This window comes from Mustela putorius, unplaced genomic scaffold (assembly GCF_011764305.1).
Source record: "Mustela putorius furo isolate JIRA1106 unplaced genomic scaffold, ASM1176430v1.1 tig00537227_pilon_pilon_pilon, whole genome shotgun sequence".
NCBI classification, from domain to species: Eukaryota; Metazoa; Chordata; class Mammalia; order Carnivora; family Mustelidae; genus Mustela; species Mustela putorius.
This window is the reverse complement of record NW_025422368.1, coordinates 2,615,965-2,634,024: the sequence shown is the minus strand read 5'-3', so window position 1 is coordinate 2,634,024 and position 18,060 is coordinate 2,615,965. Positions and strand designations below refer to the sequence as shown.

The 18,060-nt window shown below is 40.1% G+C and overlaps 1 protein-coding gene across 1 annotated transcript in view; it reads left to right on the top strand.

Annotated features, from left to right (window-relative positions):
• The window catches only part of SP1 (Sp1 transcription factor), a 51,294-nt gene that overhangs the window by 28,081 nt on the left and 5,153 nt on the right, over positions 1-18,060 (top strand). Inside the window, exons 4-5 of the mRNA XM_045073387.1 lie at positions 14,760-14,928; positions 17,264-17,463. Of these exons, the coding sequence (XP_044929322.1) occupies positions 14,760-14,928; positions 17,264-17,463 (369 nt within the window). The remainder of the gene's footprint in view (positions 1-14,759; positions 14,929-17,263; positions 17,464-18,060) is intronic.

Sequence of the window (18,060 nt, the reverse complement as noted above, 5' to 3'; positions counted from 1 at the left end):
GGCATGCATGTAATTTGTTCCTTGGTTGGTTCACGAATATGGCACAAGCATTTTTTCCAAGCTGTTATACTTCAGTTAACTATAAATTTTACTGACTGCCTTGTATTCCATCAGGTTACTTAACAGTTTCCTCATTGTACCCATTTTAATCAATTTCTTACATTGCTGTTTTAAGTAATTTGTTGGTTATCTGTTCAAATGACTTTTTCCGTATTTGGATTTTTTTCAGTTAGGAATATTTTTATAGGCTGACCTTTTCCTAAAGGTTAAGTTTTTGTGTTTTTGTCTACTAGTGAGGTTGAAGTTTTTCCTTCTGCTTGTTTATAAGTAGTCTTAGTTGATTTGTCTACTGGCACTATAATGATATTCTGAGGAAGTTGCCTGGGCAATTTTTTTAAAATAAAGAACTTCATTGTTTTTTAAAATTTGAGGGGTGCCTGGGTAACTCAGTTGGTTAAGTGGCCAGCTCTTCATTTTTTAAATTTTTTTTTTTTTTTTAAGATTTTACTCATTTGTCAGAGAGAGACCAGCTAGAGAGGGAACACAAACAGGGGGATAGGAGAGGGAGAAGCAGGGTTGCCCCAGCGCAGGGGATCCTGAGAACTGAGTGCAGGCGCCCCAAGTGGCCAACTCTTGATGTCAGCTCAGGTCATGATCACAGGGCCATGGGATTGAGCCCTGTTTTGGGCTCTAGGCTGGGTGTGGTGCCTGTGTAAGATTCTCTCTCCCTCTCCTACTCCCCACTCCCACCTCTCCCAAAATAAAAATAAATAAAATAAAATTTGTTGAAAATAACTTCCTCAAGCTCTTTTTTGCTTCTTTGTAATATAGAAGTTTTTCATTTTTATGTCAAGTGAACTGATCTTTTGTGATTTCTTTAATGAATTTTAAAATAATATAGAAATATCTTTTCAAAGTTTAATAATTTTCTTTTCTTCACATTTATTTTTTATTTATTTTTTTTTTAAGTAATCTTTCCCGACTGAGCCCCTTCTTTTCTTTACATTTAAGTGTGTATGTTTGTGTTTTTAACTCCCCTCCCTTTATTTTTCATGCTTTATATTTCGGGGAAAAATATGAAGAAGACAACTTCTCATTTAAAGAAACCAGCGTTAATGTGTCAGTACTTCATTCTTTTTTTTAATTGCCAAATACTATTTCATTTTGTAAATATACCACATTTGTTTATCCATTCATCAAGTTGATACACACTTGGCTTGTTTTACTTTTTGGCATTATGAATAATGCTCTTTTGAACATTATATAGAAGTTTTTATATGGACATGTTTTTATTTTCTCTTTGTTATATACCTACAAGTGGAGCTACTGGGTTAGATTCAATTTTAATGAGTTTCTTTGTATCTTTGAAAGATCTTAAAAATACAGTCATCTCATCTGCTAAGGATCCATTCATCCTTCAGTGGATGTGTGAAACTTTGGATAGTACCGAGTCCTAAATATACTGTTTTTTTCCTGTACATGCATATCTGTGATAAAGCTTAATTTATAAGTTTGGGACTGTAAGAGGTTAACAACAACAATAATAAAATAGGGCAATTATAATAATATATCAAAGTTATGAATATGGTCTCTGTCACAATATCTTATTGTAAAAAATACATCTTAATTGTACTGTATTCAGTACAATACTTACTGTATTGTACCCTTTCTGTGATGGTGTAAGATGACAAAATGTCTACATGATAAGATGAAGTAAAGTGAATGATGTAAGCATTGTGACGTAGTGTTGGCTATAGTTGACCTTCTCACAATAATGTCAGGTGGATCATCTGCCTCTGACTGTGATTGACTGTGGGTAACTGAAACCACAGAAAGACAGTCTGCAGATAAGGAGAGATGACTATTTATTGCTTCTCTTTTGTTCATGTACCTAACAGTCTTGCTGTTTCATTTATGTCCCAGAAACTGAAGTTCCCTGTATTCAGCCATTAAATACTGACTGTTTTACTCCAAAATACATTTTATTCATGCTTTTCTCTTCATTGGAAGAGAACTGTACTTGATTTTTGTTTTGTTTTGCTTTTGTTGTTGTTAAGTACGCTCCACACTCAGTGTGGAGCTTGAACTCAAGACCCTGAGATCAGGAGTCTCATGCTCTACCAGCTGAGCCAGCTAGGCACCCCTCACAGGCTACTTTAGACCTTTTTTTTTTATCTTTTACCATTATTGAGTGGAGTAGCCCAGACTAGTCTACTTTTTTTTTTTCTAATACTCCTCCTTGGGCGCCTGGGTGGTTCAGTGGGTTAAGCCTCTGCCTTCGGCTCAGGTCGTGATGTCAGGGTCCTGGGATCGAGTCCCACATCGGGCGCTTTGCTTGGCAGGGAGCCTGCTTCCTCCTCTCTCTGCCTGCCTCTCTGCCTACTTGAGATCTCTTTCTGTCAAATAAATAAAATCTTTAAAAAAAACAACAAAACCCTAATACTCCTCCTTCCAACTCTTATGCTCCTTTTATCAGAGCATGTCATTAGCACTTTATTTTATAAACTATAAGGCAGATATTATAGTTGATTTAATTTATATCTTCCCAGTAAGATAAAACCTCTGTAATGGCCATGATCCCATCCAGCCATCCCCAGAGTTTAATACAGTATCTGGCACATGTTCTTCTTTTTCTTTTTTTTTTTTTAAGATTTTATTTATTTATTTGACAGAGAGATCACAAGCAGGCAGAGGAGAGGGGGAAACAGGCTCCCGCTGAGCCGAGAGCCTGATGCGGGACTTGATCTCAGGACCCTGCTATCATGACCTGAGCCGAAGGCAGAGGCTTTAACCCACTGAGCCACCCAGGTGCCCCTCTGGCACATGTTCTTATTCTTGGATGTATACTTACTGGGTAAAAAGAATAGTCACTTTTTTTTTTTTTTAAGATTTATTTATTTATGAGAGAGAGAGGAGAGAGTTTTGTTTTTTTAGTTTTTAGTGTTTTTTTTTTAAGATTTTATTTATTTGTTTTTGTTTTTTGTTTTTTGTTTTTTTTTAAAGATTTTATTTATTTATTTGACAGAGATCACAAGTAGGCAGAGAGGCAGGCAGAGAGAGAGAGGAGGAAGCAGGCTCCCTGCCGAGCAGAGAGCCCGATGCGGGACTCGATCCCAGGACCCTGAGATCATGACCTGAGCCGAAGGCAGCGGCTTAACCCACTGAGCCACCCAGGCGCCCCTTATTTATTTATTTGACAGAGAGAGATCACAAGCAGACGGAGAGGCAGGCAGAGAGGGAGATAGAGGGAAGCAGGCTCCCGGCTGAGCAGAGAGCCCGACGCGGGACTCGATCCCAGGACCCCGAGATCATGACCTGAGCCGAAGGCAGCAGCCCAATCCACTGAGCCACCCAGGCGCCCCTGTTTTTTTAGTTTTTAAATTTTTTTAATGAACATGTAATGTTTTATTAGCCCCAGGGGTACAGGTCTGTGAATTGCCAGGTTTACACACTTCACAGCACTCACCATAGCACATACCCTCCTGAATGTCCATAACCCCAGAGAGTGAGAGATTTTTTTTTTAAGATTGTGTTTATTTATTTGACAGAGATCACAAGCAGGCAGAGAGGCAGGCAGAGAGAGAGGGGAGGGGTAAGCAGGCTCCCTGCTGAGCAGAGAGCCTGATGCTGGCCTGGATCCCAGGACCCTGGAATCATGACCTGAGCTGAAGGCAGAGGCTTTAACCCACTGAGCCACCCAGACACCCCGAGAGTGAGAGATTTTATCTTTTTTTTTTTTTTTAAAGATTTATTTATTTATTTATTAGAGAGAGATCACAAGCAGGCAGAGAGAGAGAGAGGAGGAAGCAGGCTCCCTGCCGAGCAGAGAGCCCGATGCGGGACTCGATCCCAGGACCCCGAGATCATGACCCGAGCCGAAGGCAGCGGCCCAACCCACCGAGCCACCCAGGCGCCCCGAGTGAGAGATTTAAAAAAAAATTTTTTTTCCGTTTAGAAAAAATTTAAGTTCAGTTAGTTAACATATAATGCATTACTGGTTTCAGAGGTAGAGGTCAGTGATTCGTCAGTCTTATATAATACCCACTGCTCATCACATCATTTGTCCTCCTTAGTGTCCAGGCAGAGGGATTCTTACGCAGATTCTGCACTGAGCACAGAACCCAGCTTGGGGCCCCATCTCATAACCCTGAGATCACAACCTGAGCTGAAACCAAGAGTCATTTCTAGGGACTCCTGGGTGGCTCAGTTGGTTAAGCAGCTGCCTTTGGCTCAGGTCATGATCCCAGCGTCCTGGGATCGAGTCCCACATTGGGCTCCATGCTTGGCGGGGAGCCTGCTTCTCCCTCTGCCTCTGCTGCCACTCGGCCTGCCTGTGCTTGCTCTCTAGCTCTTTCTCTCTGTCTGGCAAATAAATAAATAAAATATTTTAAAAAAATCATTTCTACAGCATACTTTTAGGGAGGACACTATAGGGATAAGCCTTAAAGAAAGTTTGTATATTGCAAAGCCTATAAATTATCTGTATATGTGTATGTGTGTAATAAGCAGTAATAATTCTGTAATTAGGAAAGATTTAATGTAGAAAAAATGAGCTTAGAAGCAAGGCTATATGGATTTGTATCGAGCACAAATTACTAATGAATTAGCAAGGGCTTGTGTTCTGGAACAGGAAGAAATAAGTTTCTGGTATCTGTTCTTTATTCTTGTGTGGTTTAATTTAATATAAAAGTATTAGAATTTTTTGTTAGATGCTTATCCACTTACAGTTCTGGGAGCTGGACAAAAAAAAATAAAGGCTCTTATCAGTTTGACACACAATAAATAGTGACACAAAATACTGGTAGGATATACTGAAGTATGTGTAGACTGTATAGTTAAGAAAAACGATAGGCTTAGCATGGTCATGACGTACTTTAAAAAAAATAATTTTGGGGTGCCTGGGTGCCTTATTGAGCCTCTGACTCTTGATTTCGACTCTGGTCATGATCTCAGGGTGTCATCAGTCTCTGCTCTGGCTGTGGAGCCTGCCTCAGATCTTACTCCCCTCCCCCCACCTGAGCACAACACTCTGTCTCTCAAATAAATAAGTCAGTCTTTAAAAAAATAATAATAATCTTCCTTCCTTCCTTTCTTGTTAGGGAGTGCATATTTAACTTTATATACCGGAAAACCTATTACAGTGTCTTAACCAGGTGTGTGGGTGCTTATTGTTTTTATGTAACATGGAATCTAAAATTAGTGAGTCCAAAGTTCGTGTGGCAGCTCAGGGTAACAGTAGGAACCCTGGCTGTGTTTACTTTTGCCTTAGTGTGGGACAGTTGCCATGCTTGCAAGGCAGCTGCACCACCTTTGGGCATTGTGACCTCTTTCCAGACAGGATAAAGGAGGGAAAGGTGAAGCTTGATAAAGGTGGAAGCAAGCTGAGTTTTTCCCATTTAAAGAGATTTCCTCAAAGTCTTATATATCGGGCAATTTTGTTTTACATCTGATTGGCTAAGACCTTGTCACGTGGCTACTTCTTATCTGCAGGGGTATTTAGGAAGGAGAATATTTGTAACCTGACACTATGTTAGACTGAAAAAAATCAGGTGGCTTTAAGGTAGAAGAGGAAGAGAATGAAAACTGGGAACAAGTAGTAGTATCTACTTTGAGCACAGTAGCCTAATGCACATGCATACATATACCACTGAAACAACCACAAAAAGAGAATGAGGATTTCACCTAAATTATTTTGCTTATTTATTTATTTTTTAAAAGTAATCTCTATGCCCAGTGTGGAGCTCCCAACTCACTCATGACCCTGAGATCAAGAGTCACATGCTCTTCCTGCTGAGCCACCTGTGCATCCCAAAGTAAAATACTTTAAATTCAAATTAGAGGGGCTTTTGATGGCTCAGTCAGTTGAATATTCGACTCTTTTTTTTTTTTTTAAGATTTTATTTATTTATTTGACACAGAGAGAGAGATCACAAGTAGGCAGAGAGGCAGACAGAGAGAGCGGGGGAAGCAGGCTCCCTACCAAGCAGAGAGCCTGATGCAGGGCTCAATCCCAGGACCCTGAGACCATGACCTGAGCCGAGGGCAGAGGCTTAACCCTCTGGGCCACCCAGGCGCCCCGAATATTCGACTCTTGAATTGGGCTCAGGTGGTGATATTGGTCAGGGTCCTGGGATCGAGCTCTGCAGAGGGCGCCTTACTTGGTAGGGAGGCTTCTCAAGATTCTCTCTCCCTTCCCGTCCACCCTACACTCACTCTTTCTTTCTCAAATAAATAAATATTTAAAAATAAATAAATAAATTCAAGGAGATTGGAGCATTTGGCTGACTCAGTTGGTAGGGCATGTGACCTTTGATCTTGGGGTCATGATTCAAGCCCCATGTTGGGCATGGCACCTACTTACTTCATTATTTAGTTAATTAATTCAAATTAGAAGAATCTCAAAAGTTAGGTGATTAGATAAAAGGAGAATTTGAAAAGAGAAGTGACAGACCTCAGGAAAAAATTAGAAATAAGAGAAAAACTTATTTCAGAAATAAAGGTGAAACTAAAAAGAACACATAAATGAAGAAGTGCAACAAGTAATGACTCAATAAAATAAAAAGCAAAGCAAAATTAATTTTTTAACAAAGGTAGAGAGAAGCTTTTAAAAATCAAAAAAGAGGGGGCGCCTGGGTGGCTCAGTGGGTTAAGCCGCTGACTTCGGCTCAGGTCACGATCTCAGGGTCCTGGGATCGAGTCCCGCATGGGGCTCTCTGCTGAGCAGGGAGCCTTCTTCCCTCTCTCTCTCTCTACCTGCCTCTCCATCTACTTGTGATCTCTCTCTCTCTCTCTCTGTGAAATAAATAAATAAATAAAAATCTTAAAAAAAAAAAAATCAAAAAAGAGGGCACCTGGGTGTCTCAGTGGGCTAAGCCTCTGCCTTCAGCTCAGGTCATGGTCTCAGGGTTCTGGGATCGAGCCCAGCATCACACTCTCTGCTCAGCCGGGAGCCTGCTTCCCTCTCTCTCTCTGCCTGCCTCTCTGCCTACTTGTGATCTCTCTCTGTTAAATAAATAAAATCTTTAAAAAAATAAAAATTAAAAAGGTAAAAGGAATTGAGAAAAAAATGCTATACTAATAGGCAAAGAGGGGCATGTGAGTGGCTCACTGTTGGTTAAGCATCTTCCTCAAATCATGATCCCAGTGTCCTGGGATCAAGTCTGGCTTCTCCCTCTGCCTGTAGCTCCCCCTGCTTGTGCTCTCATGTGCACGCACGCAGTCTCTCTCTATCTCTCTCTCTTAAAAATAAATAAGTAATATCTTAAAAGAAAAACTTAACATTCATATGAACAAAGTCCCCAAGGAAGAAAACAGTCAAAGCCATGGGACGGGAAGAAAACTTTGTGAAAGTGTATCTGGGTAAATTTGATTGAGAATTGCCAGTACAGAGACACAGTTCAGTAAAACTGATGGACTTTAAGGGCAAAAAAAAAAAAAAAAAAAAATCATTCAGGCATCCTAGTAAAAAAAGACCTAATCACATAAAAAGGAAGGAAAATTGTCACTAGCCTTTTTTTTTTTTTTAAGATTTTACTTATTTATTTGACAGAGAGACAGCGAGAGAGGGAACACAGCAGGGGGAGTAGGAGAGGGAGAAGCAGGCTCCCCGCTGAGCAGAGAGCCCGATGTGGGACCTTGATCCCAGGACACTGGGATCATGACCAGAGCTGAAGGCAGACACTTTACGACTGAGCCACCCAGGTGCCCTTGGGCTTATTTTTAAGATTTACTTACTTTTTAGAGAGAGATTGGAAGGGGAGAAGAAGAGGGAGAAGCAGACTCCCCGCTGAGCACAGAGCCTGACATGGGGTTAGATCCAAGGACCCTGAGATCATGACTTGAAAGTCAACTACTTAATTGACTGAACCATCAGGTGCCCCTTGCATTAGATTTACTGATAGCATGTTTAGTGTCAGAATGCAGTGGATTAACATTTAAGAAAATCAAGGAAATCAAACATGAACCAAGAATTTTATATTCAGGGCGCCTGGGTGAATCAGTCATTGGGTGTCTGCCTTCAGCTCAGGTCATGATCCCAGCGTCCTGGGGTTGAGCCCTCTGTTGGGCTTCCTGCTCAGAGGGGAGCCGCCTTCCCCCTCTCCAGCTCCCCTCTGCTTGTGTTTCCTCTCTTACTGTCTCTCTCAAATAAATAGGTAAAATCTTTAAAGAAAAAAGAAGAATTTTGTATCCAGATAAAGACTCCTAAGTATAAGAACCACAGACAGTTCGTTAAAGATTTATCTGAAAGAGAGAGAGAGAATGGATGGGGGGCGGGGGGCAGAGGGAGAGAGAATCTCAAGAAAACTCCCTGCTGAGCGCAGAACCTGATGGATGGATCTCACAGTCCCGAGATCATGATCGGAGCCAAAATAAAGAGTTGGATGCTTAACCGACTGAGCCACCTGGGCACCTCATACCACAGATAGTTTAACACTAACCTGTAAGAATTGAAGAAAAAGTGTTCAGGGGTGCCTGGGTGACTCAGTGGGTTAAAAGCCTCTGCCTTCAGCTCAGGTCATGATCGCAGGGTCCTGGGATCGAGTCCCGCATCGGGCTCTCTGCTTGGCAGGGAGCCTGCTTCCCCCTCTATCTCTGCTTGCCTCTCTGCCTACTTGTGATCTCTCTCTGTGTCAAATAAATAAATAAAATCTTAAAAAAAAAACAATGTTCATGTCACCTGTATGGAATCTACTAGAGCTTCAAATAACTAAAATACCTACAGAACCAAACTGTGGTATCTTATTTCTCTTCCATTAAGAGAAACTAGGAATATTAGGAATACTTGAAGAAATAGCTGATTTTATGTCTAGAGTAGGAAATTAGTATTAAATGTGGGATATTTTGTCAAAGGACACAGGAGTCAACTTGGTAAGTTACTGTGACCAAGTGTAAGATAGTTTGAGTATCTATAAGAAGATAACCACAAGGGATTGAAACATCAAATAAGTTTAAATCCTGAGTTCATATTGATGCAAAAAGGACTGACTGCAGAGGGGTATGAGGGAACTATTTGAGATGGTAGAAATATTTTATATCTTGATTGTATTAAACGGTCACACTATTTCTGTATACGTTTATCTGAACCATAGTTTCTCAACCTTAGCAACATCAATATTTTGAACCAAGGAATTCTTCATTTAGGAGGAGGAGCAGGTTGTCTTGTACATTGTAGAATGTTTAGCAGCAGTGGATGCTAAACGTGACAATCAAAAATGTCTTCATATGTTGTCAGATGTCTCCTGGGAAGCACAGTGGCCCTGGTTGAAAACCCTGGTCTAAACTTCCTAAAAGGGTGAATTTTTACTGTGTGTTAATTACATCTTAGTAAACTTGATTTTTTTAAAAATTTTTTATTAACATATAATGTATTATTAGCCCCAGGGGTACAGGTCTGTGAATTGCCAGGTTTACACACTTCACAGCACTCCATAGCACATACCTTCCCCAGTGTCCATAACCCAACCACCCACTCCCTACCGCACTAATTTTTTTTTTTAAGTTTATTTATTTAAGTAATCTCTGCACCCAGTGGGCTCAGACTCAGGACACTGATATCAAGAGTTACATGCTCTTCCAACTGAGCCTGGCAGGCGGCTCCCCAACAAACCCGATTTTAAAAGGAAGAGTCCTTTAAAAAAAAGAAGAAGAGTTTTTAGTCATTCTTTAAGGATTCTAGGAAGCTAGTTTATTTATTTATTTATTTATTTATTTAAGATTTTATTTATTTATTTGACAGAGATCACAAGTAGGCAGAGAGGCAGGCAGAGAGAGAGGAGGAAGCAGGCTCCCTGCTGAGCAGAGAGCCCAATGTGGGACTCGATCCCAGGACCCTGAGATCATGACTTGAGCCGAAGGCAGCGGCTTAACCCACTGAGCCACCCAGGCGCCCTAGGAACCTATTTTAAAAACTAGTAATTGACAGACTCAGGCATTTATTTCGTTTCTTATGTTAAACTGTATCTCAAGCATAACTAAGTAGTCAAGATACGGATGAATTTGGAGCCCATCTATAAGTATTGGTATTTTTTTGAAGTGTCAAGCTGACACTTCCAGTTGTCAGCTTCTCTGCCATTAAAAATAAAATTTTTATTTTTCTCTGATTTGCTACATATGATTCACTTGCATTGGGAAGCTAGATTAATAAAATTATTTTCTGAAAAATAAAGGACAGTATATTAGAATTATCTATTTCTGTTTTATTTCTTGATTTAGGGGTGTATTCTGGTATCCCTCATGCTTAAATGATTTGTTACCAGTATTCTGTTTGAATGTGGCTGAACACACTTACATTTTCTGCACTGAGATTTAATTCTTTGGATTAATTTTGCTGTGCAAAAAGAAACATGTTCAGAAAACTCAGTGTGTGCTTAATATAGGTATCGTTTTGAATATCAATCATACTGTGTTAATACTTACTGAATTAAAGAACACAGTGTTCTCAAAATCATTCCAGAGACCAGATGAATAGAGAAGTATATGGGAACTACCCTTTTGAAAATTATTGAGTTTCTTATTTCATCTTATTTTAGTATTGCCCAAGTTTATTCTCAGAGAAGAATAGGGTATTTGACTTAACATGGTGGTCTCCTTAAAAGTTCATGACTTCAGCACACTTCTTCACTTTGAAGAAACTGAAAAAGTGTGTTAACTACCATAGCTATTTCAATAACTGATGCTAGAGGCAACCACTGGGTTGGGCGAGACTGTCATTAAACTGTGCCTTTGGTTTACTTGTTATTTTCATCATGGAAAGGAAAATCTTTAATTTATTTCATTGCTTAACCAATCCCACATTTTAAGATAAAACTGTCCTTTTTCCAAAACTGTTATTAAAAGAGGCTGGAAACAGATTCTGGTCTGATGTTGATGTTTTGTTGGCATTTCATCCCTCTTTCTGTTAAATGAAACTCATTTATCCCCATTTCCAGTTTTCATATTTAAAAAAGTCCTTCGAGGGGTGCCTGGGTGGCTCAGTGGGTTGGGCCACTGCCTTCGGCTCGGGTCATGATCTCAGGGTCCTGGGATCGAGTCCCGCATCGGGCTCTCTGCTCAGCGGGGAGCCTGCTTCCTCCTCTCTCTCTCTCTGCCTGCCTCTCTGCCTACTTGTGATCTCTTGCTGTCAAATAAATAAATAAAATCTTTAAAAAAAAAAAAAGTCCTTCGAAATCATAGTAGAGATTGAGGAAGATTATTAGGTTTGACTGTCCATTTTACAAGAATTTGAAAGAGGCTTAGAGATGTGATTTTATAGCATACTAATACCTCATTATTTCTTTGTTTCCCTTTTTACTGACTCATACCATGTTCTAAATGTTACACTTACGTTTCAATAAAATGGAGAACAGTTTTCTTCTTTCCAGTTGCAGCAAGGGAGAACTTTGGGGTTTAATGAATCGCTTTTCTGATTTTAATGGAATAAGGTTTGTTTAGAAAGTAGATCAAAGATAATTTGCTTGTATGGACCATGGTTTTGCTTACTGTTTCTGAAGACCTATTGTAGATAATAATAGGATCTATAGTTTCATAATTTTTCTTCTGAAGTTAATTTTTGATAGATTACAACTGGTGATACTGAATAGCATTCTGTCACCCACTGAGCTTTTGGGGCCTATTTTCTTTTCTTTTAAGATTTTATTTATTTATTCGACAGGGAGATCACAAGTAGGCGCAGAGAGGAAGAAGCAGGCTCCCTGCTGAGCAGAGAGCCCAAAGCGGGGCTTGATCCTAGGACCCTGAGATCACGACCTGAGCCAAAGGCAGGGGTTTAACCCACTGAGCCACCCAGGTGCCCCTGGGCCTATTTCAAGAGGAGAAATTATCCATCCCCATTATGGGGAGTTTCCATTCAGTTTCACATGTAGCTTTTAAGGCAACTTGATTAAATAAAATAGCAGAGTATATCTTACTCCGTGATTTCTCACTATGGTTTGCCCACAAAATGATTTCCTAATGAAATTGACTACACTGTGTTAAATGTTGGGACAGATACCATGCTAAGCACCTTACAGTATTATTTCATTTGTTTTTCACAATAACTTTATGAAATTGATAATATTTCATCCCAGTTTTTGCCAGGGAAGAAACTGATAATTAGAGAAGTTTTACTAGCTCACTGTCAGAAAGCTAATCAAGTGGATGTGCAGGGACTCATATCTGTCCTACTCCAAAATCTGTTCTTAACCCTGTACTCCAGTCCTTCCAGTTTAGCTCTGCCAATATCATGAAAATCTCAAAACATTCCCATTTATTTTAATTTCATAGGCTTGTCCTTAGAAGCGGTAGAGTGAAGGGCACCTGGATGGTGCAGTTGGTTAAACATTGGACTCTTGGTTTCCTCTTGGATCATGATCTCAGGGTCCTAAGATTGAGCCCCACCTTGGGCTTCCATGCTCAGGAGGGGGTCTGCTTAAGACTTTCCCTCCCTCTTCCTCTCCCCATCCCTAGTAAAATCTTAGGGATGCCTCGGTGGCTCAGTCCGTTAAACATACCGCTCTTGGCTTCTCCCTCTGCCTGTCACTCCCCCTCCTTGTGCGCTTGCTCTCTCTCTCTCTCTCTCATAAATCTTTAAAAATAAATAATGACATACATACATACATACATAGAAGTGGTAAAGTGAGAAAGAAATCATGAGAAGAGTTTATTATTAGGCATAGTAACTCAAAATTATGTTGCTGCACTGAAGAGTGGAGAATAGGTACCAAAGTAAAACCAAGAGCTGAGATTTGTAGATACTGTTTGTTTCTTTATACAACAGATAAAAACAAAGCAGGACAATTTAAAATCTCCATTTACAGGAATCTTAACTGTGGATAGTCATTAATTTTTTTACAAGTGTTTTCACAGATGAATACGTACTGTTAGTTGATGCTTTGAAAACTTGAGGTTATGTCACCTCTTCCTTTGAAACATTACTTTTGTCCATTGGCCTAGAAAAGTGTTTGAAAATGTTAAGTGTGGCCTGTTAGTGCTTCATAAAATAAGTATACTGCGTCGTGACCGTCTTCTTTAACAGCACATAACTTTATCTCATTATTTTTCATGGGTGTATAGTGTTCAATTGCATAAGTTTATCATAATTTACTTAATTACTCTGATGTATACCATTTGATTGTTTCTAGTTTTTATAAAGTTATAGAAAATATTTTTGTCACATATTTTTGTATACTCATGAGTACAACATTGCTTATTCAAAGTGGAATTACTTTGAAGATACACATGTAAATTTTTTTTAAATGTAATTTTATTTTTTTAAGTAAGCTCTGTGTCCAGCATAGAACTTGAACTCACGACCTTGAGATCAAGAGTCACAAGCTCCACCGAGCCAGCCGGGAGCCCCTAAATTTTTAATAATATTGCCAGATTGACTTCAAAATGTACTGATTTATCACCACCTATATATAAAAGTGCCTATTTCCTGGGACACCTGGGTGGCTTAGTCTGTTAAGCATCTGTCTTTGGCTCAGGTTATGATCCTGGGGTTCTAGGATTGAGTCCCGCATTGGGCTCCTTGCTCAGCGAGGGGCTTGCTTCTCCCTCTGCCTGCCTCTTACCCCCTGCCTGCCTCCCCCGCCCCACTTGTGTGCTCTCTTTCTCTGATGAATGAATAAAATCTTTTTTAAAAAATGCCTATTTCGGGCACCTGGGTAGCTCAGTCACTAAGCGTCTGCCTTTGGCTCGGGTCATGATCCCAGGGTCCTGGGATCAAGCCCCACATCGGGCTCCCAGCTTGGCGGGAGGCCTGCTTCTCCCTCTCCTATTCCCACTGCTTGTGTTCCCTCTCACGCTGTGTTTCTCCCTGTCAAATAAATAATTTTTTTTTAAGATTTTATTTATTTATTTGACAGAGATCACAAGTAGACAGAGAGGCAGGCAGAGAGAGAGGGAAGCAGGCTCCCCGCTTGAGCAGAGAGCCCAATCCAGGACTCGATCCCAGGACCCTGAGATCATGACCTGAGCCGAAGACAGCGGCCTAACCCACTGAGCCACCCAGGCGCCCCAATAAATAAAATTTTTTTAATAAGATTATTTATTTATTTATTTATTTGACAGACAGAGATCACAAGTAGGCAGAGAAGCAGGCAGAGAGAGAAAGAAAGAGGGAAGCAGGCTCCCTGCTGAGCAGAGAGCCCGACGCGGGGCTCTATCCCAGGACCCTGAGATCATGACCCGAGCCGAAGGCAGCGGCTTAACCCACTGAGCCACCCAGGCGCCCCTAAATAAAATTTTTTAAAAAATGCCTCTTTCCCCATGTCCTTGCTAATGCTATGCATTGTTATTATTAGAGTTTATACTTTTCATGTTTTTTTGTTTGTTTTAACTTTTGTGATCTATAGATGAAAAGCTACAAAACTCCTCTTAGAGTTGCATTTTATTTTTTATTTTTATTTATTTATTTTTTTAAAGATTTTTATTTATTTATTTGACAGAGATCACAGGCACACAGAGAGGCAGGCAGAGAGAGGAGGGGAAGCAGGCTCTCCACCGAGCAGAGAGCCCGATGTGGGGCTCGATCCCAGGACCTTGGGATCATGACCTGAGCTGAAGGCAGAGGCTTTAATCCACTGAGCCACCCAGGCGCCCCTTTATTTTTATTTTTTAAAGATTTTATTTATTTGAGATTTAAGGATGGATGGCACTATCAGTAAATGTGGCTTCAAAGCTGTGACGAAATGATGCTATAAATGTAAAATGTCACTGAATCGACCACAGCTTGATGGTCTTCTCTACTTTACCTTGATCCCTTTTTCTCTTAATTTAAGGTGATCATGGAGCTCAGCTTGGCCTCCATGGGGCTGGTGGTGATGGAATACATGATGACACAGCAGGTGGAGAAGAAGGGGAAAACAGCCCAGATCCACAGCCCCAAGCTGGTCGGAGGACCCGGCGGGAAGCATGCACCTGCCCCTATTGTAAAGACAGTGAAGGAAGGTAAGTTGACCCAGTCAGGCCAGTCTCTTAAGAGTATAAGGGAGAAAAATTAATGGATTTGGAGGTAAGCAAAAGAGGGTTAATTTTTTTTAACATTTAGGACTTGGCAGTGTTGCAGAGGAACCAGAGATAGTACAATACATTTGATTGGGTTATATTACAGGATTTGGGTTCCAGCTCTGAACCTTTCATCTACTCTAAGACCTTGGGCCTTAATAGGTGCCTGCCTTTTCCAGAGATAAGGTTAAAATCACATGGAGCCAACTGGTCAGATGATTGTTACCATATGTCTGTTTTGAGATGGTTTAACAAGGTTGCTTATAAAATAGTCTTGGAAAGAAAAAGAAACATACTTACTATAATGATTTTTTTATAGTGATTGTGTGAGAATCGTAAGAGTTTACAGAGTTTTATTTTCCCTCACAATAGACAGAAATGTTTACTCCAGATAGAAAATTTTTCCATCATAAAATCTAATGTGTCATACAGAACAAAGTTTTGGCAAATTTTTCTTATTAGTAAAATATTTAGTTTTATTCAGTATTATCTCTGGAAATTTCCACATTTTTTTTTTAAGATTTTATTTATTTATATGACAGGCAGATCATAAGTAGGCAGAGAGGCAGGCAGAGAGAGAGGAGGAAGCAGGCTCCCTGCTGAGCAGAGAGCCCGATGCGGGGCTCGATCCCAGGACCCTGGGATCATGACCTGAGCTGAAGGCAGAGGCTTTAACCCACTGAGCCACCCAGGCGCCCCTCCGCATTATATTCTTTTTCTTTAATTTACCACTTTTGAAAGAAAATAGAAAGCCATACAGATTTTTTTAATGCCTTTGGAAAAAAATGTGTTTAAGGTTTGTCCCAACAAAATAAGTATAAAGATACAAAAATAAGAGCACCAAAACTAAATATAATTTGCGTCCTTTTTAGGTTAACTCTACATTACAGGAAAAATCTGAATCAGAAACACTGAGGGGTACTTGACTGGCTCAGTCAGTGGAGCATGTGACTCCTGATTTTTGAGTTGTAAGTTCGAGCCCCATGTTGGGTGTAGAGATTACTTAAAAATAATAAAATGATTTCCACCTAAGTGTGATTTCATTTCTGTTATGGTTTTTTTCCCCTCTGCTGTTAAAATCCAAGAAAAGTCCCTCTTAGAAATCTCCCCAGTGGCCACTAATGGATCACACATGGAACAAATTGATTTGGCAGAAACATTTCAGAGCTGATTCCAGGGAGGAGCTTAGGAACTGCTTCATATAGGGGATATATGTATATAATTTTTTTTACATTTCCTCTTTTTTTCTTTTTAACATACGTTGAATTAGGGTTTTTATTCCTCTGATTTAACTTTTATCCAGCCCATCTTCCTCTACTCTGAAGTCCCTGTTAGTGCTCCAGCTTTTCAGCTTCTAATCTAATCTTCTAATCTTCACCATTTGGCTCTTGACCTTTATTTTAGGAAATAGGTTCATAGTTGTAAAGTATCATGGTTCTTTAAAGTTCTCCACCAGGTGTTTAAATGGAGAGACCTTTTGGTCCTTAAGTACGTCCCCAGCCAAAAATGTACCATATTCACTTTTCCCATGGAAAATGCTTATGTTGAGATTTAAACTTTGTGAAAAATACTAGAAAGTGCCTCACAGACTTTACAGGTCTTGAGAGCAATTAATCTCTTCACATGTCAAACATCAGAAGGATTAAGGAATAGAAAAACAGAAAAGAGTAAATATCTGGTAGAGAGGAAACTTAAAACTTGAATTTGGGGTATTAAGAATCAGAATCAATTAAAGATTTATCTTTTTACTTTATTTTATTTACTTATTTAGAGAATATTAGTGGGGGTAAGGGTAGGGAGAGGGAGAATTTCAAGCGACTCCACGCTGAGTGCAGAGCCCAATGTGGGACTTCATTTCACTACCCCAAGATCATGACCAGAACCTAAATCACAGTCAGATGCTTAACCGACTGAGCCACCCAGGCACCCCTAAAGATTTATCTTTTGATACTAAAGAGAAGTCTTCTCTTCTTTCTTTTCTTTTCTTTTTCTTCTTTCTTTCTTTTCTTTTTCTTTTTCTTTTTTTTTTTTTTTTTTAAGTAAACTCTACCCCCAACACGTGAATCAAGTTTGTGACCCCAGGATCAAGAGTTGCATCCTCTACTGACTGAGCCAGCCAGGTGCCCCAAGAGAAGCGTTTTTTTTTGTTTGTTTTGTTTTGTTTTTTAAATAAAAATTTGGGTTAGTTTTGAGTGGGTCAGGTAATAACTGCTGACACTGGGGTTCTTTAATTTTTGTCTCTGGAATGCATGATGAATAGTTGTGTTCTTATTTTTAGGGGCTCTGGGGATCCTGGCAAAAAGAAACAGCACATTTGCCACATCCAAGGCTGTGGCAAAGTATATGGCAAGACCTCACACCTACGGGCACACTTGCGCTGGCATACAGGCGAGAGGCCGTTCATGTGTACCTGGTCATACTGTGGGAAACGCTTTACACGTTCGGATGAGTTACAGAGACACAAACGTACACACACAGGTGAGGAGGAGCCTGAGGAAGAGAGAAATGGTTATAGAATAGAAAACACAGAATGTATCTATGAAATAATTAAATTTCTGAGCAACTTAAGTTTGAAAGTGAAGGGGTAGAACATAAATGGAATTGGAGTTAATCTGGAAAATTTTTCAGAAGGGGCTAGGTTTTTAGTGTTTTTTGTTTTTTTTTTTAAGATTTTATTTATTTGACACAGAGATTACAAGTAGACAGAGAGGCAGGCAGAGAGAGAGAGAAGCAGGCTCCCTGCTGAGCAGAGAGCCCGATGCAGGGCTGGATCCCAGGACCCTGGGATCATGAGCTGAGCCGAAGGCAGAGGGTTTAACCCACTGAGCCACCCAGGTACCCCTCAGTGGGATTTTTAAAGGAAGATCATGGCCCTTTATTATTCTTAGTCTCAGCCCTGCCTTACTTTTCTGCTATAGTCCTTCCTTCCCTTTTTTTTTTTTTTTTAAGATTTTATTTATTTGACAGAGAGAGATCACAAGTAGACAGAGAGGCATGCAGAGAAGAGAGTGGGGGAAGCAGGCTCCCCACTGAGCAGAGAACCCAACATGGGGCGTAATCCCAGGACCCTGAGAC